The 24161-nt window shown below is 43.4% G+C and overlaps 1 protein-coding gene across 1 annotated transcript in view; it reads right to left on the minus strand.

Annotated features, from left to right (window-relative positions):
* LOC137877931 (A-kinase anchor protein 6-like) overlaps positions 1-23922 on the minus strand; it is a 32608-nt gene extending 8686 nt beyond the window's left edge. Inside the window, exons 1-3 of the mRNA XM_068718119.1 lie at positions 23707-23922; positions 6693-7150; positions 5796-5967 (exon numbers count right to left, since the gene is read on the minus strand). Coding sequence (XP_068574220.1) covers positions 5796-5967; positions 6693-6940 — 420 coding nt within the window. The 5' untranslated portion in view covers positions 6941-7150; positions 23707-23922. The remainder of the gene's footprint in view (positions 1-5795; positions 5968-6692; positions 7151-23706) is intronic.
* Between the last annotated feature and the right edge of the window lie 239 nt (positions 23923-24161).

Below are 24161 nucleotides of genomic sequence, written 5' to 3' on the forward strand. Positions count from 1 at the left end.
CACCAAAGGCTCCAATGCACTTTTGGATGACATTATCAAGTTGCTGACTGAATCAATAAAAATACTGCTGCATCCGTGTCTACTGATTGAACGTGTGTGTGTGTGTGTGTGTGTGTGTGTGTGTGTGTGTGTGTGTGTGTGTGTGTGTGTGTGTGTGTGTGTGTAGCCTCTCCCTCTCAGCAGCACAGGACATTCTCCACGCAGCTGTTACACACCGCCTGCAGCCGGATGCCAAGGATGGCTGAGAGGCTGGCATAACAACACACACACTCTCACACACACACACACACACACACACACACACACACACACACACACACACACCACACACACACACACACACACACACACACACACACACACAGCGGTTGCATCACTATAATCATGTCCAACAGTCGCTCCGTGGCAAGGTCAGGTTAGAGGAAAATGCCCTGCAGGCAAACGCATTATAAACATGAGAGAGAGGAGGACGAGGGGATAAAAGAGGAAGAACAGAGCAGCGAGGAGAGAAGATGTTTCAAACAGCCCGTCTGACGATCTGTCCGCTCGCATCTACTCGCTCTGTCCGCGCCGACGACCCGCCACGCCCGGAATTAAGTCAGATAAAAGTCAGGCCTCTGTGTCTGGATGCTACCTGTGAGAGCAGCTAGACGAGGTGAATCCAGGTCTGAGGGGTCCTGAAGGAGCTCATTATCTACATGATGCTAAAGGTCTTCATCACGAAGTAACACAACACACAGAGACCAGGTCAGACTGAAGTCAAGCCTTTAACCACAACGCAAAGAGGTAGAAGAGGAGTTCAACGTGATGGAATGAAGTGAGACCAGAGGAAGGACCACTCTCACGTACGGATCTGGAGTCAGTACTACTACTAGTATATACACACACAGTACATGCATATAAACATATGTATAGATGTATATCATATACTGTGTAATATATATATATATATATATATATATATATAATATATATATATATATATATATTATATTATCACAACGATGAGTCGGCACCTGGCGGCTTGGTGCGCCAACAACAACCTGGACCTCAAGACCAACAAGACCAAGGAGCTTATTGTGGACTTCAGAAAGACCAAACGCTGCACCAGCTTTAGGTTTCTGGGTGTCCTCATCTCGGAGGACCTCTCTTGGACCCTCAACACCTCAACCCTGGTCAAGAAGGCCCTCTTCTTCTTCCTGAGGAGACGCCGGGGAGAAAATCCACACGTCTCCTCTGATCCTGGTGAACTTCTGCCGCTGCATCATCGAGAGCATCCTTACCAGCTGCGTCACAGTTTGGTATGAACTGGTTAACAACCGCCCAACGTGCCACCGGTACTCCTCTCCCTGCCATGGAGACCGTCCACCTCAGTCGCTGCCGCTTGTCGGGGACTCCTCACACCCCGGCCATAGGCTGGTTTCCCTCCTCCCCTCTGGGAGGCGCTATAGGAGTCTCTGTTCCAGGACCAGCAGGCTCAGAACAGCTTCTTCCCCTCAGCTGTCACCTTACTAAACTCGCACCACCGGCGATAGCCCCCATCCCCGGTTAAGTAGTAGTTCTCTTGATGTTTAATACACTTCTTGTAAGTCGCTTTGGATAAAAGCGTCTGCTAAATGACTGTAATGTAATGTTTGTTGTAATGCCGATGTTTCACCACTAGATGGAGCCGTCAACCAGAGAATAAGAGTCCTTCAGAGAAGAGAAGATGATGTCCTGCTCCTCACTGCTCATCAATATTTATGAAACTAAACCTGAAGCAGATTGATTCAAAAGATAAAATCATAAATCATACATGAAATGTATCGTTTAAAGTTATGAAGAAGGAAAAAGATCCAAACTGTCGATAAACTGCTTTGTGGAGGAAAGAAATGATCAGTTGTGTTTAAATATTAAAAGTCTCTTAAAGTCTGAACGACACTTTTAACAAGCTTCTCTTTTCTTTGATAGAAACACACTGTTTCAGTGACATCATTCTGATCGGTTCTGATCGGTTCTGATTGAACTCTGAGTGTTTCTTCTGCTGTGACACGAACACAAAGCGACGGAGGAGTGGAGGAAACATCAGCGTGAACAAAAACAAGAGGACGTCACATCTGCTTGTGTCTCTGCCTTCCAGCTGTGGCCACACACACACACACACACACACACACACACACACACACACACACATCTTATTGTCCTCTTTTGTGTCTGTTGACGAGCTGCCAAGACCTCAGAAATAGGACGGAAAAAAGACGTGATCGTTGTCAGGACAACACTGACGGTAAAGACCGGTGATTGGATGACTTAACTTCAAATGTCTTAAATGATTTTATACATCAGGGCTGAGAAGATGAAAAGCTTTAAGAGTCACAGTTCATATTGGGTGAATATTCTGAACATGAAAAACACAAACATGTGGGTGAAAATTAAATAATAAAAATCCTATTTTTTGTATTTAAAAATGTTTAAAAATGACTATTTTTACAACTTTGTCTCTATTTTGTATCATTTTCTGTTTTCTACTTTACTGCAGGAGTGAAAGTAAATGCATGGTGTTGTTCATACTGTTTATACATCATATAGTAAATAATAATAATAATAATAATAATAATAATAATAGTGGATGCAGCATGTTGTGAGGCGTTCTCGTCACCAGAGGGAGCCACCAGCTGAGGAGCTGCTGACCTACAGTGATGTCACTTCTCACCTGAACAGGTGACTGTTCCTCATCTGCTGCTGTGTTACAAGTAGAGACGAGTCTTTAGAGAGGATTCATGTTGAGTTCAGGGACAACTAAGTGGAGTTCAGACAGAAGCATCAGCTGATAAGTGGATCACTCACACACACACTCACACACACACACAAACACACACACACACACACACACACACACACACACACACACACACACACACACACACACACACACACACACAAACACACACACAAACACACACACACACACACACACACACACACACACACACACACAAACACACACACACACACACACACACACACACAAACACACACACACACACACAGTCACAATGACATCAGTCTCACAACAATGACACAGCTGTCTGTTTCTCACACACACACACACACTGATCTGTGACTTCCCAGAACCACGCTGTGATCCAGCACATCCCATGACGACACACACACACACACACACACACACACACACACACACACACACACACACACACACACACACACACACACACAGATTATAAAGCAGAATTGTGTAATCTGAACACAAACAGATACTGATGCTGTCAGAATAACAGTGTTTTGTGTGTGTTTCTATCTTTGTGAGGACCGAAGGCGGATCATTTGACACACAGACGTTCAGGTTCAGCTTCATGTTTTCCGGTTAGGAGATCATGTTAGGATCATGTTAGGATCATGTTAGGATCATGTTATCCGGTTTGGAGCTCTATAATATATTATGTTAATGAGTTCAAATATGTTTTACACATTAATGCTTCAATCCTGAAATCACGTTCATGTGCTGTGAAGTAAACAACGTCTCCGTTGGTATTCCTCTCTCTCTGATTCTACGAGTGTTTATTTACCCTGAGAGACTCCAATGATCGGTCAGCAACATTCTGGTTCTGGTTCTGGTTCTGGTTCTGGTTCTGGTTCCTTTCAGGTGAAACACGGGGAGATTTCAGGTTTCTGGTGAAACGTGCTGAGCAGCAGAAATATTCTGTTTAAAGAGTGACTCAGAACAGACAGGAAGTATGAAACACCGTCTACTTTCACATCGCTGGGACTGAGAGGAGACGAGAGCCACAAGACTGATGCTGCCATGTTTTATTCAAGGAGAGAGGAGAGAGGAGAGGAGAGTCTGGAGCTGTACGCTGGACACAAGACTGATGCTGTTTTAGAGGAGAGGAGAGGAGAGGAGACGAGACAACAGGAGAGGAGACAAGATGAGGCGAGAGGACACGAGACAAGAGGACAGGAGACAAGACGATAGGACATGAGACGACAGGAAAGGAGAGGAGACAATAGGAGACGAGAGGACAGGAGAGGACACGAGATGAGACGACAGGAGAGGAAAGGAAAGGAAGGGAGAGAGGAAACTAGAGAAAAGAGGAAAGGAAAGGAAACAAGACAGGACTGGAGAAAAGATGACAGAAAAGGAAACAAGAGAGGAGAGGAGAGGAGAGGAAAGGAAAGGTGAGGACAGGGCAGTAAAGGAAAGGGGAGAGGAGAGGTTAGGAATGGAGATAGGGAACATAAGAGGAAAGAAAAGTAAGGGAGGGAAGAAACAAGAGAGGAAAGGCAAGAAGATGAAAAGAAAGAAAAGAGGAGAGAATAGGAAAGGAAAGGACACAAGAGAGGAGAGGAGAGGAAAGGAAAGGAAACAACAGAGGCATGAAGAGCAAAGGAAACACGAGAGGAGCGAAGAGGAGCAGCAGCCTGATGAAGAGGAAACATCTGAGTCACTGCAGTTAAAAATACACAGTCATCAATAAAAGATCCTCCACGTCTGAACGCAGTAAAACATCTTAATGAACGAATCAGACGAACCACGAGTATCACTTTCATAACGACGGCACCTGAACACAACGCCGTTCAACAAGCCCCAGACGTCTGACTTTTCCACCAGCACCTGAACGCAGCGTCACAGTTGTTGCTGAATGGTTCCTCAGACTGAAGAAATGAAGCTGAACAAAGTGCTTCAATATTTGTCCAAAAATACATATTTGTACTTCTCCTTTAAGAGCTTTTAAAAAAGGGGTTTAAATTCTTCCCAGTGGCAGCGAATGCAACATGAAGAGGAGCTGCGATGAAGACGAGGAGGAGCATCAAACGCTGACTCGTTACATAAATAAAAGAGCGGTTAAACGGCGTGACGCGTGAAGTCAGTCGTTACATAACGGCAGAGAGAGGAGAAGAAGGGCATCGTGGGTAATTTGCCGCCTGAGGTCACAATGTTTGAGAGGCAACAATACATGTTGTCGTGTGTGTGTGTGTGTGTGTGTGTGTGTGTGTGTGTGTGTGTGTGTGTGTGTGTGCTGACTCGGGACACTCAAAGTGCACAGAGACGAGAATGTAAAGGTCCTTCAATCAGAAGTCCTCAGACCGGATCAAGTCCACAAGCTCTTTGAGAAAGGTCCCGGTTCAATAACCTCAACAACAAAGTGTCCAGGAATTAGTCAGTACCATCACCACTGTTAAGACAGCCTTACACACATTACACACGTTTGTTTAAGCTGCCTCGAGGCCTCACAAGTAGCTTCTAACGCTTCAGGATGTGAAAGTCAGGAGGAGGTTAGCAGACAAACTATAGGGAATAGAAGAGGGTTCACGGTCTGTCTCGAAGCAGCCTCGTCTCCTCCATCCTCAAAGTCCACGTCAATCTAATCGAAGGCAGGGAGGACAGAGCGGATGTGACAAACACAGGACTCTCACCCAGGACACCGCTGTCCCTGTCTCATGTGAAACCAAAAGAAATGTAGTTATCCTCAAAACACACGGTCCACATCTCCTCTTACTAAAAGTTACTCCTCGTTCTTTTGCAACACGCGTCAGTTTCTGCATGCTGCACCAATACAATACAAATCACTCAAAGAGTGATGTCACTGAAGTACAAAGAAACCAACACTGACTTCTCGTTTCACACAGGAACAGAGGTCTCCTGGGTGAAAGTCTGGTGTTTGTTTGTGGATTACGTATGAATTGATTTGGTGGCATATCTACAAATTACAGCACGTTATGTTTTTGTAGTAATAAGCTACGAAAGAACCAAGAATTAAATGTGCAGTAACAGTGTAAAAAGTGTCCGCGTCTACCTTGAGCTGCACCAGGTGGACGTCCACGTGTCTGTTGACGCCGTCTTGTCCCACGGAGTGTGACAGCTGCGTGACTCGGTCGCTGGTCGCTCGCAGCCACGTCTCGATCTCCGGCAGGTGGAGGACCACCTTCCAGTCGGCTCCGGTGTGGAGAGGAGGAGGCTTCTTTGACCTGAGACGCCACAAAACACGACGACGCCGGTCAGCCTCGACTCTACTGACCCTCTACCACGGTTCACTACCTGCTCAGACGGACACACTTAAGAGACTAGCTGGTGAACTATGTGGAGCATTCAGCAGATAAAGAGACTTTGGTGGTGGAGCCCAAAACCAGAGCTAAAGTGGACAAAAACACCACTCCAATGAGATAACCCCTGTGTCTGCTGGATGTGTAAATATAGCTTTGACAAAGACATGAGCCATAACACGGTTTTTATGAGGATAATATCTCACGTGTGTGTGTCCTGTGAAATAAAGTCCATTAAAGAAGCTTTAAGTGGAGAAAGGGGAGAGTTCTCACGGACATTTTCTGTATTGAAACTCCACAAAAGGCACAGTAGAAGTAAGAAAACAAAGGTAGGAACCTCGTCTTTCCTTGAGATGCTCTTCAGTGAGATAAACGTCTGCTCACGACAGGTTTCAGACGGCTTTAATCTGAATTGTTGCAGAGGCCCAAAGAGGCAAAACTCTCCAGCATTTCATGTGATAAAAGTTGGGGTAAATATTTCAGGAGTTCAGGACAAAATAATCATTATTTGTAAGTTTTTTTAATTGTGTTCCGAACTTCTTAATCATCATGACTCCTAAGATTTAGGGGACAGCTGCTTCAGACTATGTGACGGTTTAAAGACGTAGAACTGAAGAGACGAGTCATCGTCACCGCGGCTGAGTCGTTACCTCTGGGAGGGGTCTCGTCCCAGGTGAGCTCCTCCCCCAGCGAGGCTGCCCCGGCTGGGGCCCGGGCCGGGCGACGAGGCCCCGTCCTGGTGCCGACGCTCCGGGTCCAGGCTGAGAGGGGCGGGGCCGACGGCGGCGGGGCAGGAGGAGGTGGAGGTGGAGGCGTCGGGGTCCAGGGTCGGGGTGACGGAGGTCACCATCGGGGACGGAGGCTCGGGGGCCACGGGGGAGAGAGCTGCGAAGCTCATGGTGTGAGAGAGACAGAGACAGAGACAGAGACAGAGAGAGAGAGAGAGAGAGAGAGAGAGAGAGGGAGAGGATGAGAGGGAGAGGATGAGAGGGAGAGAGGGAGGGAGAGAGAGGGAGAAAGAAAGAGGGAGAAAGAGAAAGAGAGAGAGAGAGAGAGAGAGGGAGGTATAGGATTCCTAATGTGGGTGGGCGAGCCTCACTGGAGTAAACTGGAGAAAAGGAGAGAGAGAGAGAGAGAGAGAGAGGCCGATTAAAATACATTATAGAGATTAGAGAACAAGTTAGGAAAGGAGACAAGAATATGAAGGGGACGTTAGGGAGGAAAGGAAGAGAAGGACAGAGGGAGGAAGGAAAGTAATAGAGGGAATAATAAATTCAGGGAAAGAAAAAAAGGAAAGGAACAAAAAAAACATTGCGAGGAAGGACGGGAGGAAATAAGGAAGGATGAAAGGACAAATCATTGAGAAGGAAAGGAGGATGAGATCGGAGGAAAGAAAAAATAATATAGAATCTGATGCAAATAAAGAAATCTGATATTTGAAGATTTAAAAATTGAAAGAAATTAATCTATTTAATGTAATTTCCTCCGTCTCTTTCATCCATTCACACACTCACACACACACACACACACACACACACACACACACACACACACACACACACACACACACACACACAGCATGTGTTGCTCATGGACACTTTGACACTTTGACAGGAGGAGCCAGGGATCGAACCACCAACCCTGAGATTACCGGTGTAAGAGTTAAAGTCTGAATCCGGGTTAGTTAAGAGTAAAGGGTTAGATGAGCAGCGTCAACGTAGATGATTCACAGTGTAATCAGAGTACTTTATGAAACTTGAACCAGAACCAAATCAGTTCCCGGCTGTAGTTTCACTCTATAAATATGTCACATCTGCAATAAACAACGGTCCTTAAAGTGCATCACAATCAAGAGCTCATACGAACAAACCGCTGCATGTTAAAAGCCTTCCACTTCACAAAGCCTTCCCGGCCAATAAGACGTCAGCAGCAGTCAGCGACGAGCCAATCACAGAGCTGGATGACCGTCTGACCTTTCGGTCTGATATCTGATGTCTGAACACACAGACGTGAAATGAGACTGAGCTCCGAGCGTCCTACCAAACTGAACCACAAGCTGTCCAATTATGAGGCTTAGTCCAATAACTTCATCAGAGGACGAATAATTATTAAAACTTAATGAATGAATTAAGAGGGAGGAGCTTCTCTCCTCCTCAGCAGTTTAATCTCATCATTATTAATGAGATTAAACTGCTCTTCTTCTGTCGTCCTTCTTTCTTTCTCCATCTCTACAAAGTCTCTCCATCCACGTCTATAATCTCACATATGATACAAACAATAACATGAATATAATATGAACTGCGTTTGAACACGTCTTGTTCAGAAAGTGTCGCTTCTCTTTGGAGCTCATTGCACATGAATGAGGAGTAAATGAAAATAAAGAAGCTTTTATTGTGGTAAGTGACCACAGAAGACTTGGCGTCATGCTTGAGGCTCGTGGAAGCTACGTTAGCCGCTACTAGCATAACACAACCAAATCTACGACTGTTTTGGGTAATTAATGTGCTTCATTTAGAAGATTAATCTGTGGTTCTGTTGCATCTATTTTGATGCTTTTTCTTTTAAACTATTTAACGTGAGTTCCACAATGTTGTGCGACTGTAATGCTACATCTTTGAACTCTGCATCGTTAGCTGATGAATACTTAAAATGCAAATAAATCAATCAAAAATGACCAAATACTTCAGGGGACCAGGATGTGGAATGGTAGATCGATAAACTAACTTACGTGCAAATGTGGATTTTATTACTCAAACACAATGCTGACTGTGAACATTTAGCACTCAGTTTATGAGACTCATCAGGAAGATTATCGGCATGTAATTATACTTTTGGTTCGTTATGGTGTATTAAAAACAGATAAGATGTCATAATCGATGAACAACATGATGCTGTGATACAGTCCGCGCTCTAGAACAGCTCAAGGTTCAGCATTTATGGCTCGGCAATGATCTCTTACCGGAATCGTTTGAGACAAACAAGGAAACGTTCCTCCTTTTAAAAAAAGCACGCCCAAACAAACAGAACCCACAAAGAGAGAAACGGCTCCAGGAGAGGAACACTGGAACTCTAGAACCTCTTCCAGAGGAGGTAGAGGAGGTGTGACGGACTGAACCATCTGCTGTTTGCAGAGAGAGATCATGTCTTTTCGTCCATACGAGTATCCCTGCTGTCCCATCTGCAGTGACCTCTTCAAAGACCCCGTCCTGCTGTCGTGCAACCACAGTTTCTGTAAAGCCTGTTGGCAGCGGTGGTGGACGGAGAACTCCGCTCACCAGTGCCCGGTCTGTAGGACAAAGTCTTCATTATACAACCCGCCGCTAAACTTGGACCTGAAGAACCAGTGTGAAGCTTTTTCAGCGGACAGGGATCGGAGGCGGTCCGCGGGTGTCTGCGTTCTGCACTCGGAGGAGCTCAAACTCTTCTGTCTGGAGCACCAGCAGCCAGTTTGCACCATCTGCCTGCACTCAAGCTTACACACCAGCCACAGCTTCAGACCCGTCAACGAAGCCGCGGCAGATTACAAAGAGGGACTTCGGTGGATCCTGAAGCCCTTGCAGGAGAAACTCGAGCTCTTCAACGACATCAAGGGGAACTTCGATCAGACGGTCGAAGACATCGACGTTCAGGCTCAAGACACAAAGAGGCAGATTGAGGACGAGTTCTCGACGCTTCAGAAGTTCTTCCGAAAGGAACAGCAGAAGAGAATCGCCGCGGTGCAGAAGGAACAGAGGCAGAAGAGTCGGACGATGAAGAGGAAGACGGAGGCTCTGAACAGAGAGATAGAAGCTCTTTCGGACACAGTCAGAGCCACGGAGGAGGCGCTGAGGGCTGAAGATCTCTCGTTCCTGCAGAACTACAGGACCGCGGCTGAAATAGTGGATCGGTTCCAGATCAACGATCCGCAGCCGATCCCGGGAGGTCTGATCGACACGGCCAAACACCTCAACAACCTGCCCTTTGCCATCTTGGACAGCGTTAGGAAAATGATCCCAACGTCATAGGTTCTGGACCCAAAAACTAATCCTGACCCGCCGCGGTACTGTCCTAAAAATCTGTACACATCTTCCTACTGCTTCAAACCACAGAGTAACGCTGTTTTTTCATGACTTATTTCTAAGAAACGTATGAACACACTTCTAGTAAACACAAGATTTAAAGTGCTTTTTTGTGGAGAAACTCAGTTTTACAGATCTATCGATCGGTCGACAAATTCTTTTGAGTGTTAGTCGACTAACACTGTGTTTGGTCGAGGACAGTCCTGATATACTGTATATTTCTAAATACAACTTCTGAATATTCTGATATGTACAAATCTGCTAAAGTCTGTTTATTTAGTGAACTAAGAGATCAGATGATTAGTGTTTATTTATAAGGACTATTATATTCAGTTTGCTCTGGTCATCAGGTTTTATATTCAGACTATTATATAACAATGTATAGAAGGCATTCTTTACTTCTGATTAAAATTAATGAGTTGTTTATGAGTTTCTTCAGGAATAAAAAATGACATCTTCAGAGTTGGAGATGTTCACTAAAGTAACGTTGCCCTGCTGTAATTATATCTGGTGATGAGGGAACTAAAATCTCTCTGTTTCATACAAAGCTGCCTGTGATGACATGAGGGGTGGACAAAATAATGAAAACAATTCATGATCCAATGCCAGAATGAATAAAGAATAAAGTGATTCAAATGTCAATCAGATTCACAGACTGTAGTTTCATCATTATGAGAAGCTTGAGAGAGTAAAGTACTGAACTCATATGTTATAAAACAGAACACTAAAGCTGATGTGTTAAACGTGGTTTTTTTTAGGGTTAATTGACTTGATTTTAAGGAAAACAACCATTTGAGCCACTGGTGGGCTTTTATTGTGAAATATCTGAGCGAGAAGTTGAGCTTCATTGAAAGAAAGAATGAATTAGTGAGTGGAAACAGTATTTCTGTTAAAAGAGAGAAAGAGTAGCAGTAGCAGAGATGCTAGCATGACTGTGGACATTTAGAGGAAAGTCCTCACTTTGAAGGTTTAAAACTCAAACTGATTCTCGCAAAACACAAATGTATAAACCTCTCTATCCTCTTTAAAGACGTAATAATCCTCCAGTTATGAAGCAGATGAGTAATCCAGAATGTTCCATAAGTGGAAGATCAAACATGAGGTCATGATGACAACAAACTCTCTCTTTCTGTCTGTTTTCTCACACTTCCTCTCTCACATGGCTGACACAGCATGGCACTGCACACACACTGTGCATATGTGTGTGTGTGTGTGTGTGTGTGTGTGTGTGTGTGTGTGTCCTCGCCTTCATCTCAGCTGTAGCTCTAAATCCTTTTTCAGCACCAGCCGACGCAGCGAACAGACAAATAAGATGTATTATTCATGTCTTCTTTCTCTCTGAATAAAATATGCGTCCAGCTCTGAGTTCATTGAACGTCACACCAGATATGAAAACACAACAGAGAGCCGCTGCAGGGAAAATAAACATTTCTGAGTCATTTCCTGAATTAAAAAGTTAAGATGAATTATGTAAAAGACAATATGCAGCTTTAAATCAGGTTATATTAAATATTTAACGAAGGTATCTGTTATTGTTATTTAATAACTACAATAAAACGGGGTGCAGGTCTAGAATACTCCAGTTGCGTTAATTGAACGATAATAACGAATCAACAAACTGGTTTATGAGTCATAACTTTTACTGCATGAGTTGTTTATGAAAGTTTACATATTAAAGTTGACTTTGCCCTTTTTAAATAAAAGACGTAAAACCATGACGCCAAACAGAGAATCAAATAAAAAACTTAAATATAGTCAGTGTGTGTTTGCAGCCTCATTGTTCTCCAGAACAACATATTTTGGTGGTTGTTAATGATGGATGAAGATACAACTTTAACTGTTAACTTCTTGCACACAAGAGCTGCATGAATGAACCTCTTCCTCTGGTTTACAGTGAAAAATGTCTCGGCTGCAGCCAAATATGGTTTCATCAGGCATTCACAGCTGCACCGACCAAAAAACATTGTGGTGTAATTCTGAGATATCCCACAAAAACTATGCGTATAATCAACATAATCATGAAGCACACTTCCAGAAACCCAAACACGAGGAGGGCAGGAGTCGAGATGGACGGGTCGGTTCTACTGGAGACAGCTGTTCGTGCCCCAAAAAACCCAGAAGTCAACGTTGATTTATTTATCACTTCTGTATTTATTTTAACCCAAACAAACCTAAAGGATTTGTTTCCTGTGAAGACAGAAGTTTATTGTGAAAAGATCACGTGTTCACCTTCAATATAAACTCAACACTTTAATAACAGACTTATTTTAACATATTATTATATTTGTTTGTTCTGATTTTTCTCAACTTAACTGAGTAGTTTCCTGTGAAGACAGAACTTTATTTTGAAAAGACTGTTTTCATGTAACAAGCAGGAATCAACACGTGTTGCTGGACTTTAGTAGAAAACACACGAAAAATGAGGAGTAACTTTTTGTAAGAACATTGTTTGTTGTATCAATGTGTGAAATCTCTTTCTCTCAGTATCACACACACACACACACACACACACACACACACACACACACACACACACACACTGATTGACCCAGTAACCAGCAGCAGTCAGCGTGTTGCAGTGACTCTTGTATTGATCAGCGTCAGCAGCAGTGAAGCAGAGAAACCATGTCAGTGGAGCAGCAGAACAGAGAGATTACTGGATCAGACCCGGGTCAGACCAGTCCAGCAGAGGACGGGGACGAGAACGAGACCGTCACTTTATGAGGGACGAGTTAACCCTTACGTCACATGATGACTCCTGAGTGTGGGGCCAGTAAGAAGGCCCCGAGCTGAGTCCGTTAATATTATTATATCTGCATAATACTCAATGTGAGAAAACCACTTCCTGTTTGAGAGGCATGACATCATCAGCCACATGACCACAGGGAGGGAGGAGATGACGCTAATGATCATCGTGACAGCGGTTATGACACATATCACATGACTCAGATCAATAACTGTTATTGATTAGAAACACCTCTCTATTATGCTCCAGGAACATTACTGTAAATATAGTTTTGAGTCACATATTATTTAATAAATCACGTCTTGAAACTAATTCATATGAAAATATTCTCAGTTTCTTTAATTTACTGAACATAGTTTTGTTAACCACTGCTACAACTGTACAGTTTTATATTATATATATATATATATATATATATATATATATAAGTCAAGTGAGAGAGATCATCCTACAGAAGTGAAAACGAGGAGATAAATGTTCGCTAATTGGAAAACTTAAATTGAGTTAATTAATAAGAAGTGAACCAAATGAACTCTATTATTCCTAGAACTAGTACCAAAGCACAGTCCAAGATATTGTCTGAGTGTTAAAGTCAGTATGTTTACGTGTCCATAAGACACAACGTGGAACAATAAACTATATTTCTAGGTAAATGTAAGTTGCTTTTCTCTGTTTCTGGAACGGATCAGTAACAAAAATGGCGGTTTGTCTTCCAGCCCACTCTTCAGTCATCAGGGTCTGTTGATAAAAACATAAATGCGGCTCGATTGATAATTATGAAGCATGTTTATCACTCCGTTAACAGGAGTAGAAAAGACAAAGACTTAGTCATGAGAACGTAAAGAACGTGTGTGTACACACACACACACACACACACACACACACACACACACACACACACACACACACACACACACACACAGAGCTTTAATCTCTGTGTTTTAAACATCTCAGTTTGTATCTCGTGTTACAGAAAGCTTCTTGTTGAACATCGTCTGTCTGATCCTCACTGATCTCTGTCAGTGAGTCAGTGAATCAGTGAATCAGTGAGTCAGTGAATCAGTGAGTCAGTGAGTCAGTGAATCAGTGAGTCAGTGAGTCAGTGAGTCAGTGAATCAGTGAGTCAGGTGTCTTCTGTGAGATTAAAGCTGAGATTAAAGCTGCGTTGGGACACATCTCTGTTGTGTAACACAGCAGCTGTTTTAAAGAACGGAGACGCTGATGAAAAGTAGTGTATTTACGTCAGCTGGGATGCTCTGGTGGCTACGCATCGCTGGATATAAATCTCTGATATTACATGTAAGAACATGTTGAGTATCAGGTAGCTCGTGAACAAGAAGAAGGGCCACATCTAAAAGAATCAGAAGCTTGTGTTTCCATATACAGAAAACTATTCCCTCGGTGTCTTGGTGCATTAATATAAACATAGTGAGAGAACAGTCAACAAGCATAAAGACAATAGAAAAAGAACAAAGATAAATATGAAGAAATACATCAGACTTTAAAATGAACGAGTTGTAAAGTTCCTTCATTTCTTCCTTGTTTGTGTAATAGATATAGTAGAATGATGTGAAAACAACATGATCTATGTAACGCTCACAGGTGACCGTTAACGTAGACTTCATGGTTTCACAGGACACGTACAGAGGTCTCCTGGGTGAAAGTCTGAAAGATGTGTTGGTGATACCACTTTAAGAGTTAATGTACGACGCAGTAGTTCAGGAGTTCATCTCTGGTTCTCCAGATAGAGTCTGAGGCCTGTAAGGCCTTCATCACACATTCACTCATTCATCCTCAACATCCAATACCTTCCTGTTTCACCCTCGCATCTCACTGCTGTGTGCTGGTGAGCTTCCGAACTAAACAGTGAACTCTACATGACTTTACAAAAAGGCTGGACTCTCCGTGTCCACGCCCTCAGCAGCACGAGGCTCACCCTGCAGACAGAATTCAGGGCGAACCGAGCGCTCAGCCGCCGTGATGTCATCAATCATTTACAGCAAACCAAACGTTGTGTGTTACCGTTAACGTGTGTTACCGTTAACGAGCGTGACGGTGGAGACAGAAAAATACAGAGAGTGTGTGTGTGTGTGTGTGTGTGTGTGTGTGTGTCAGAGGCCCTCCAGCCCAGCCCCACTCTATGAATAATGCATCACAGGGGAGGAGGACGCGTTGGCTGTTAATCTTTCTCTCTGTCTGAGTATCGTGTTTCTGATACTACAGAAGATGGAGAACATGAGCAGCAGAGATCAAATTAAAAATATAACTCAAGTCACGTGTTGTGGTCGTAAACTGAGACGGGTGAGAAGGAGGAAGGAGGAGGTAAGAATCACAGGAGTGTGCTGTTAATAGGACGTAAAGAAACCCTGAGGGGCGTGTTCATCTGGTCACCAAGAGGCTGAAAGAAGATTATTCAATTCAACACGAGTAATCATCTCCACTGGGGATGAAGAATTATTAAACTATATATAGTATAGAGGAGTTGTCACCTGTTAAACCTTGCCCTGGGTTTAACCTCTCAGGCTACAAACAGAACGTTTAAAGAGAGGAACACCTGCAGACAAAACTCAGGGATGAAAGAACCACGTCCAACTTGAAGACAATCGTTCATATTTCATATTTGTCCCCACGTACGCTACGACCGAACACCGATCCAAGACAAGGCGTTAAAGGTTTGATGTGATTTATTTTGATCGTTTTTAAAAACCTGATGACTGATTTCATCCTCACATTCTAAATTCATTTAAATGTAAATATGTGCCAATCGTCAAGAATAGCATTGAATATAATATGTAAATGTTTTGTCAACTTGCTGGAGCTTCTGGATACATTATTTTAATAATTTAAAAAAAATTATGAACCAGGAAGGAAGGAAGAGAAGAAAAGGAAGGAAGAGAAGGAAGGAAGGAAGAGAAGAGAAGAAAAGGAAGGAAGGAAGGAAGGAAGAGAAGAAAAGGAAGGAAGGAAGGAAAGAAGAGAAGAAAAGGAAGGAAGGAAGGAAGAGAAGAGAAGGAAGGAAGAGAAGGAAGAGAAGAGAAGAGAAGGAAGGAAGAGAAGAGAAGAAAAGGAAGGAAGGAAGAGAAGAGAAGGGAAGGAAGGAAGACAAGGAAAGAAGGAAGAGAAGGAAGGAAGGAAGAGAAGAGAAGAAAAGGAAGGAAGACAAGGAAGAGAAGAAAAGGAAGGAAGGAAGAGAAGAAAAGGAAGGAAGGAAGGAAGAGAAGAGAAGGAAGGAAGAGAAGGAAGAGAAGAGAAGAGAAGAGAAGAAAGGGAAGGAAGAGAAGAGAAGAAAAGGAAGGAAGGAAGAGAAGAGAAGGGAAGGAAGGAAGACAAGGAAAGAAGGAAGAGAAGGAAGAAAGGAAGGAAGAGAAGGAAGAGAAAGAAGGAAGGAAGGAAGGAAGTGGTCAAAGTGAGACATTAACTGAAGGAAAAGACTACATTTCCAATAATTACTCTTTTTCTTCTGGATGTAATCTGTTACTCCGTCAGTACGCTCGTTATTAAAAGATTTCAGATTTTCCAGATAATCAAGAAATGATGGTTTCAAGTATGCAAGAAAAATATGGAGGTGTGTGGTGAAGAAGATCGATTATTTTTATTTAAATATCTAATACTGTATTTAAATACGTATTACTTTATTTAAATATTGATTACTTCATTTAAATATATATTACTTTATTTAAATATTGATTACTTTATTTAAATACCCATTACTTTATTTAAATATTGATTATTTTTATTTGAATATCGATTACTTTATTCAAATATATATTACTTTATTGAAATACCCATTACTTTATTTAAATATCTATTATTTTTATTTAAATATCGATTACTTTATTTAAATATTGATTATTTTTATTTAAATATCAATTATTTTACTTAAATATCCATTACTTTATTTAAATATTGATTATCTTTATTTAAATATTGATCATTTTTATTTAAATATGCATTACTTTATTTAAATATTGATTACTTTTTTTAACTTCCTAGTGACTCTGATTCACAGGTATAAGAATCATTAAAATTAGTCTTGAATGAAGTGAAAATGCTTGTAATAAATGAAAAATATATCTGAGAACAAGATGAAAATAAATACATTAATATTATTATACAGATCTTCTTCCTCGTCAACTCTTTCTAAACATATTCAACTACAGTTTTAAAAGTGCTGCCAACAAATAAGAGAACATTTAAATCCTTGAGACTCAACAGGTGTTTGATTCAAGTGTGACAAGGATCACAAGCAGCATGAAAGAAACGAGTCAGCATCTTCTCTCTGTGTGTGTGTGTGTGTGTGTGTGTGTGTGTGTGTGTGTGTGTGTGTGTGTGTGTGTGTGTGTGTGTGTGTTTAAAAGAATGACTTCACAGAATTCGTAAGAACTGCAAAATAAGCGAGATAATAAATCAAAGACGTATTAAAGAGCTCTCTTTACTAAAACTCTCCCAAAATAACAAACCACAACGTTCATCACTGGAGCCAGAGAAGCATGAAGGACTCTCTATGAATGAATGAATTTATCCTGGAATTCATAGAATATCTGTCAATAACTCAAATAAGAAACAGGGAGGCGGGATTCATGTGTTCACCAGCTGTGTGTGATTATGAGAGAGATGGTGAAACTTATTACCGTCAATAAAACATAAGAAGATGCAAGCTTTAAACTGTTGTCTTTATAATGAATTATATTCATTTATCAATTTAAAACAAATGGGTTTCATTCAATTCTTACATTTTTATTTTTTTAAATATATATATGCTCTTAAAAAAATAATAATAAATAAATATATATATAAATAAATGTATTTATTATTCTTTTCTGTGTTCTGGGTTCTGTTTTGTACTGAGCGACAGTCGGAAACATAAAACCAGGACCGAGTGTTCACTGCCACACCCAGAAGTCTGAGGAGATCTTATCGATACCGAGAGGAGGAGGAGGAGGAGGAGGAGAGGAGGAGGAGGAGGAAGGCTGAAACAAAGGAGGATGCCAGGAGAGGAAAGGCCGAAAAGAGAAGAGGAGAAAATGAAGAGGAGGAGATGAGGAAACATAATTAAAATGAGACAAATAGAAGATGTAGAGGATGTTATGAGAGGAGAGGAGAGGAGAGGAGAGTGAAGGAAAAGAAAAGAGGATAATAGAGAAACATAGAAGAGGAGAAGGAGACTAAAGAAGGAGAAGAGAAAAGGATGCATTAAAAGGAGGGGAGCAGAGAGGAAAGAACTGGATCTCTCCCGTCTGCCACAGTGACACAGAGTATCTGCTCCAACACAAGCAGAACATCTTCTCTCAGTGAAGAGGAGAAGTTCAGCAGGAAGCCTTCAGCACTGACAACATGACGGAGAAGCTAAGCTAACAACATGCATCTGAAGCTTGGACACCAGATGAAACTACAAAGACCAACCTGCGACTACAGGAAGCAGCATAACCTTTACACATTACTTTAGGAAGTGAAGTACTCCAGGGGACGCTTTAGGGGCGGGGCTACACAGTGATTGACAGGTCTCTACGTCGCTCCTCCTCAGTCCAAATGTGGTCACTTCCTGTTCACTGGTCGGTTGCAAGAAGCCAAGATGGCGACGGCCAAAACGCTTTATGTGTGCATGAATATGTTTGTATGTTTAGTTCACTATTCATTTATACGTATCCCTGTAGAGCAGTTCACGTTAACATTAAAGTGACAGCTACTGTAGTATGAAATATTAATACAGGGAATTACTGTATTTAAATAGCTTCACCTGCTGCAGATTTTAGGAGAAAATGTGAGATGAACACCAACACCATCCCCCATGTTCAATTGTGTGTGTGTGTGTGTGTGTGTGTGTGTGTGTGTGTGTGTGTGTGTGTGTGTGTGTGTGTGTGTGTGTAGTCTATTCTCCAGTGAGGAGGGTAACCCTGAACCCTGAACCTCATCATGTGCCACCCATTCCAAACTCTCTCACACACTCTCACACACACACACACACACACACACACACACACACACACACACACACACACACACACACACACACACACACAGTGACTGAGTTCCAGCACTATTGTGTGCTGACGGATGGGGGGGGGCCTCTCTGTTCATTGACTCTGCAGGTTTGAATGATGTGAACATGAAACATTACATAATCAGCTCAGTTTAAATAAACACATGTTCTGTTGATGAACTGATGAAGAATTATTAACAACAAGTCACCAGGTTTTAAGGTTCATATAGAAACCACACTTAATAAAGCTAAACTTAAATACTAAACAGCAGAATTAGGATTCTAAGATACGAGGCAAAAATATGCAAAACTAAGAATCCTTGTGTTTTCTTCAGCCTAGAATGGGTCCTTCATATCTACATCGGGAGCAGGAGGCGGAGTCCGCCATGTTGCACCTCCATGTTTCTACAGTAGCCCAGAGTGGACAAACCAAACACAAACTCTGGAGACATTTAATGTGACCTGAAGAACACCGTTAGTTCTCTACACGATTGAGAAACTGTGTTATCGTGAGCTACAGAGTTCAGAGTAGTTCTGCTAGATGAAACCAAATCCGACACACTGTCCCTTTAAAATTGCGATAACGTTTCCCTTCAAATTCAGCGATTTGGCCGTCGCCATTTTGGATTATGGCCGTCACCATCTTCTTGCAACCAGTGAACAGGAAGTGACCGCATCTGGACTGAGGAGGAGTGACGTAGAGACCTGTCAATCAGCGTGTAGCCCCGCCCCTAAATCATCCCCTGCTTTCTGGTCTGTTTGACTCTAAATGGAGCATAATGTACTAAATGAACATCATGCTGTATTGAAGAAGACTGTAAACTAGAGATTGAGACCATAAACTCATGTTTACAATGTTTACTGAGGGAATAAATCAAGAGAGAAGTAGAGTCATTTTAGACTAGACTTCTATACAACCAGAGGAGTCGCCCCCTGGTGGTCACTAGAGAGAATGCAGCTTTAACACATGAAGCTCTGAAGAACTTTGAAGAACCAGAGGTTGCCTCCTGACACCTGGAGAAGCAGGGCGTCGGCTCTGCAGGGAGGCTACAGAGCGGACCAGCATGCACTTCACCAGGTCAGCTGTTACAGTGAAATGTCTGAGAGTCTGTGGGGAGTCTGTACTGGAGGAGCAGCTCCAGTCTCACTCATCACTCTACACCAGCTCTAAAGTAGGAGAGAGGAGGCAGGAGACGAGGGAACAAGTGCTGGAGGTTACAGATTAAGATCTAGGGGCGAGTCGGCAAGAAAAACTGCTTTCTTTAGGAATATGTACTGTTGAAAATGCATGAAAATAACACACCAAAAATAGAAACTAAGAATAGAAAAAGTGCAAATCTAAGCAGGCGGGTCCAGAGCTGCTTCTTGTCTCTGCAGGTTTAAAGACCTGGTTCTAGTGTGGACCGAGTCTCCTGCACTAGAACCAATCATCCGGTAAATAAAGGCACTTCTGCAAAGCTGTTAGTAGAACGAAATCAAATAGAACAACGTGGAAGACGACATTCTGAATGTCCAGACTGTGTTCATAGTCGTCTCTGGAGCCACAAAGACCTGAGACTTAATATGCATTCAAACCCACATGAAAGCACCTCCATTAGCCGGACCATATACTATATATGAGAGTGAATCCATCCTAGTCCTGCTCTCACAGAGACGACAACGATCCAGACTCAAGCCATGAAATCAAACATGCATGAATGAATCCTTCAACACCCCACACACACACACACACACACACACACACACACACACACACACACACACACACACACACACACACACACACACACACACACACACACACACACACACACACGATGCATTATCTAATCTACCAACAACTGAACCAATCCAGGTTACAAAAGACTCAAATCACGTTTAAAATCAGCTGAAAGTCTCTCAGCATCACTACGTTTCTCTGTCAGCGAGGCTTTGATCCATGAACCGTCTAACAGGAGACTTTGACCTCCCCTCTGACGGTGGGAGAGAGTGACATCACTTCCTGTTGACGATGAAGACTGTGACCTGGGCCGTGATGACCTCATACTGACCGGAAACAACTTCCTGTTCTTCGTAGTCAGTTAACGATGTCATCAACGTGCTCCCCTTTGAAACACTTGTCGTCTTCTTTCTTAGGTCCTTCTGTCTTTCCTTACATCCTTCTTGCCTGCCCTGTGTCCTTCTTTAGTATCCTATATCCTTCTGTCAGGCTCTATGTCCTTATTTCCTCTTCTACATTTGTCCCTCTTTCCTTACATCCTTCTCACCCTCCCTGTGTCCTTCTTGCCCCTACAGATATCTTTCTTTCTGTCCCTACGTTTGTTTATTTTTCCTTACATCCTTCTTAACTTCCCTAAGTCCTTCTGTCCCTCCCAACTCCTTTTTTCTCTCCCTACGTCCTTCTTTCTATCCTCATATTAGTCTCTCTTTCCTTATGTCCTTCTTCCCATCCCCACATCCTTTCATATGCCTCCCCTTCCCCACATCCTTCTTCTCTTCCCTACATCCTCCTTTCATTTCCTATATCCTCCTTTCCTTTTTCTACATCCGTCTTCCCTTCCACACCTCCTTCTTTCCTTCCCTCTGTCCTGTTACACTGGGCGCATAGTTTTAGTTGGTCAGTAACTGAGGGAAGCGATTAGAGTCACATCCTTTAAGGAGACACAAGTGTCTCTGACTCCAGGTCCATCTGAGGACACTTCACAGACACTTCACTTGTGAAGTCCACGTTGAGCACAGAACGACTTCCTCCACCTTCATGTCTGAGAAGAATATCAAAGGAAACGTTGATAATGATGCTCCATCAACGGGTCTGCTGACGTAGACGTCATCAACAGAAAGCTGCACGAGCCTCCTGCAGCTTTCTGCACAAACATCACTACGGAGCCACGAGGGTCGGCCATTACAGCTGCCTTCCACTCCTTACCTCCCTTTCTCTTCCTTTCCTTGCTTCCTCTAAGTCACCTCCAAGAGGAGAGGAAACAAGGAGGAAGGAAACCCTCTGGGACAATCCCTTCAGGAGACGACATGATAAATTTAAGACTAAACTCCTCACTGTTTCCTCAAAGACGTTGGACTTTAAAGACTTCAAATGAATCTGCACAACACAAAGCTTTAAACGATGGGAAGGAGACGAGAAGGACAAAAGATGAAGTTCAGGAGACGAGAGCAGACGGCCGCATGCTTAACGCGGGTGAGGTCACCGCTAACGCCGCGATGCGGCGTCTCGATACGTCACCAACAGAGAGATGACATCATGAGGTCACTTCAGCGTGACGATGAGGCGTCACGTGTTGGGAGGAGTCTCAATGAACAGGTGTGCGTTTGTGGGAAAAACACAAACAGGAAGCAGCTGAGGAAACACTTCAGGTGTCTTTTCTTTTCAACTTGTTTCAGACATTTCTGCAAGTCAAACATGACATGAACATTAAGGCCACTCTACATGTTACTCTTTCCTTACACCCTTCTCTCCTTTTCTCCTTCTCTACATCCTTCTTGTTCCTACAGATATCTTTCTTTCTGTCCCCACCTTTGTTTCCCTTCCTTACATCCTTCTTAACTTCCCTAAGTCCCTTCTTTCTCTCCCCACATCCTTCTTTCCTTACTCGTATGCAGATATGTATTTTAACTGATATCTTCCTCTACATTTTGGAGTTTCGGGTCACGAAAATTGGACATTACTTCTGGTATGTGTGTGTCAGGGTAACGATGATGTCATTTCCTGCAGGCACACTTCCTCACCTTCTCAGAGTCTTCCTCAGTAGGATGCTGTTCCTAAAGGCCACTGAGACGTCTGAAAATCACGTATAACGAGACGCAGCAAATAAAAAGAACACCGCCAAAAGGTGATAAAGCTCACTGAGCATGCTCACAATCTTCTTCTGTGGTGTTTGACGTATTGTTGTCGGAGCCTTTGCTGCCCCCTACAGGCCCGCTGATTGAGCGTCGTAGTGTTGACGGAGATCTCTTTTAAAGCGAAGGCCGTGTGAACAGAATTATACTTTAAATCATAGAACAACTGGCCTGATGTCCCAGAGTCATCGCTAAAGAACCACTCAGAGCAGCAGAAAGGTCTGACGGGGGAAAGGTGTGTTGGACAGGTGTGTGTGTGTGTGTGTGTGTGTGTGTGTGTGTGTGTGTGTGTGTGTGTGTGTGTGTGTGTGTGTGTGGAGGGAAGAACAGTCAGCGCGTCTGAACTTCCTGGAGTTCTCCTCGTTCACACAACTGATTCCGTCACTTCTTGTCTGAACAAACACAAACTGTGTGAAAGCTCCGTTATCTCCATGAACACGATAACTGCATCACCGCTTTACCTTCAGACGCGGCCGAACAACACGTCTGCTTCACCAACATGAGAAGTTAACGCCGCGCTCCTTCCTCAAAGTTTAAACTTCAAGAAGCCGCGATCGGGTTCAGAAACGGCAAAAGAAAAACAAAGTAGGGTCCGCCTCGCACGCACCAGGTTTAGAACCCGGGGAAAGAGACTCAAACCGGGCTGAACCAGTGCGGCGGACTGGGAGCAGGGAGCAGAGGGAGGTGTTGGCCTCTCTCTGTATGCAGCAGGCGGAGCGAGCTCTTCTGCAGAGCAGGCCTCCATAACAAAAGCTCAGAGACACACTGGGAGTCACCTCCCTCCGCTCCGGCTCCAGCGCTGCCCATCCTCTCTTTGCTCGCATCGTTCTGCCGGCGGTAGAATCAGACGGCTCATTAAATCTGCATTCCATGCAGGATTAGGCTTAACACACACACACACACACACACACACACACACACACACACAGACACACACACACACAGACACACACATGAACACACACACCTCTTTCAGATGTACATAAAACAGGAGGGAGGAGACAGAGAGCAGCTTCAGTGGTACGTACCACATCTCTTCTTCTTCTTCTTCTTCTTCTTGTTATTATCTTCAGTCCATCTCGTTCCCTTCTTCTCTTCCTGAGTGTCGGATGTTGGGAGGATGCAGAGAGAGAGAGAGGCGAGGGAGGGGGGGGAGAGAAGGGAGGGAGGGAGGTGCTTTTGATGTTGTGGCAATCCCACTGCAGAGAGAGAGAGCGAGAGCGAGAGAGAGAGAGAGAGAGAGAGAGAGACGGAGCTTACAGAGAGGAAAGCTAACGCTAACGTAGCCACCAGCTCAGTATGGGACGGTGCGATGGACGGATGGGAGGGGTGATGGTGATGATGATGCGGCACCTTTCAGTGTGGAGAGGGGGGGGGGGGTGCCCTGTTACCTTGGAAACTGAGATGATGTGATGGAGAAGGTGGAGCTGAGCTCTGATTGGCTGACAGGGTGTGGTGCTCCCCTTCCTGAGGGAGGAGGAGG

The sequence above is a fragment of the Cebidichthys violaceus genome, unplaced genomic scaffold, assembly GCF_023349555.1.
Source record: "Cebidichthys violaceus isolate CVI_PGR_0920_01 unplaced genomic scaffold, fCebVio1.0.p SCAF_22, whole genome shotgun sequence".
Taxonomy (NCBI): domain Eukaryota; kingdom Metazoa; phylum Chordata; class Actinopteri; order Perciformes; family Stichaeidae; genus Cebidichthys; species Cebidichthys violaceus.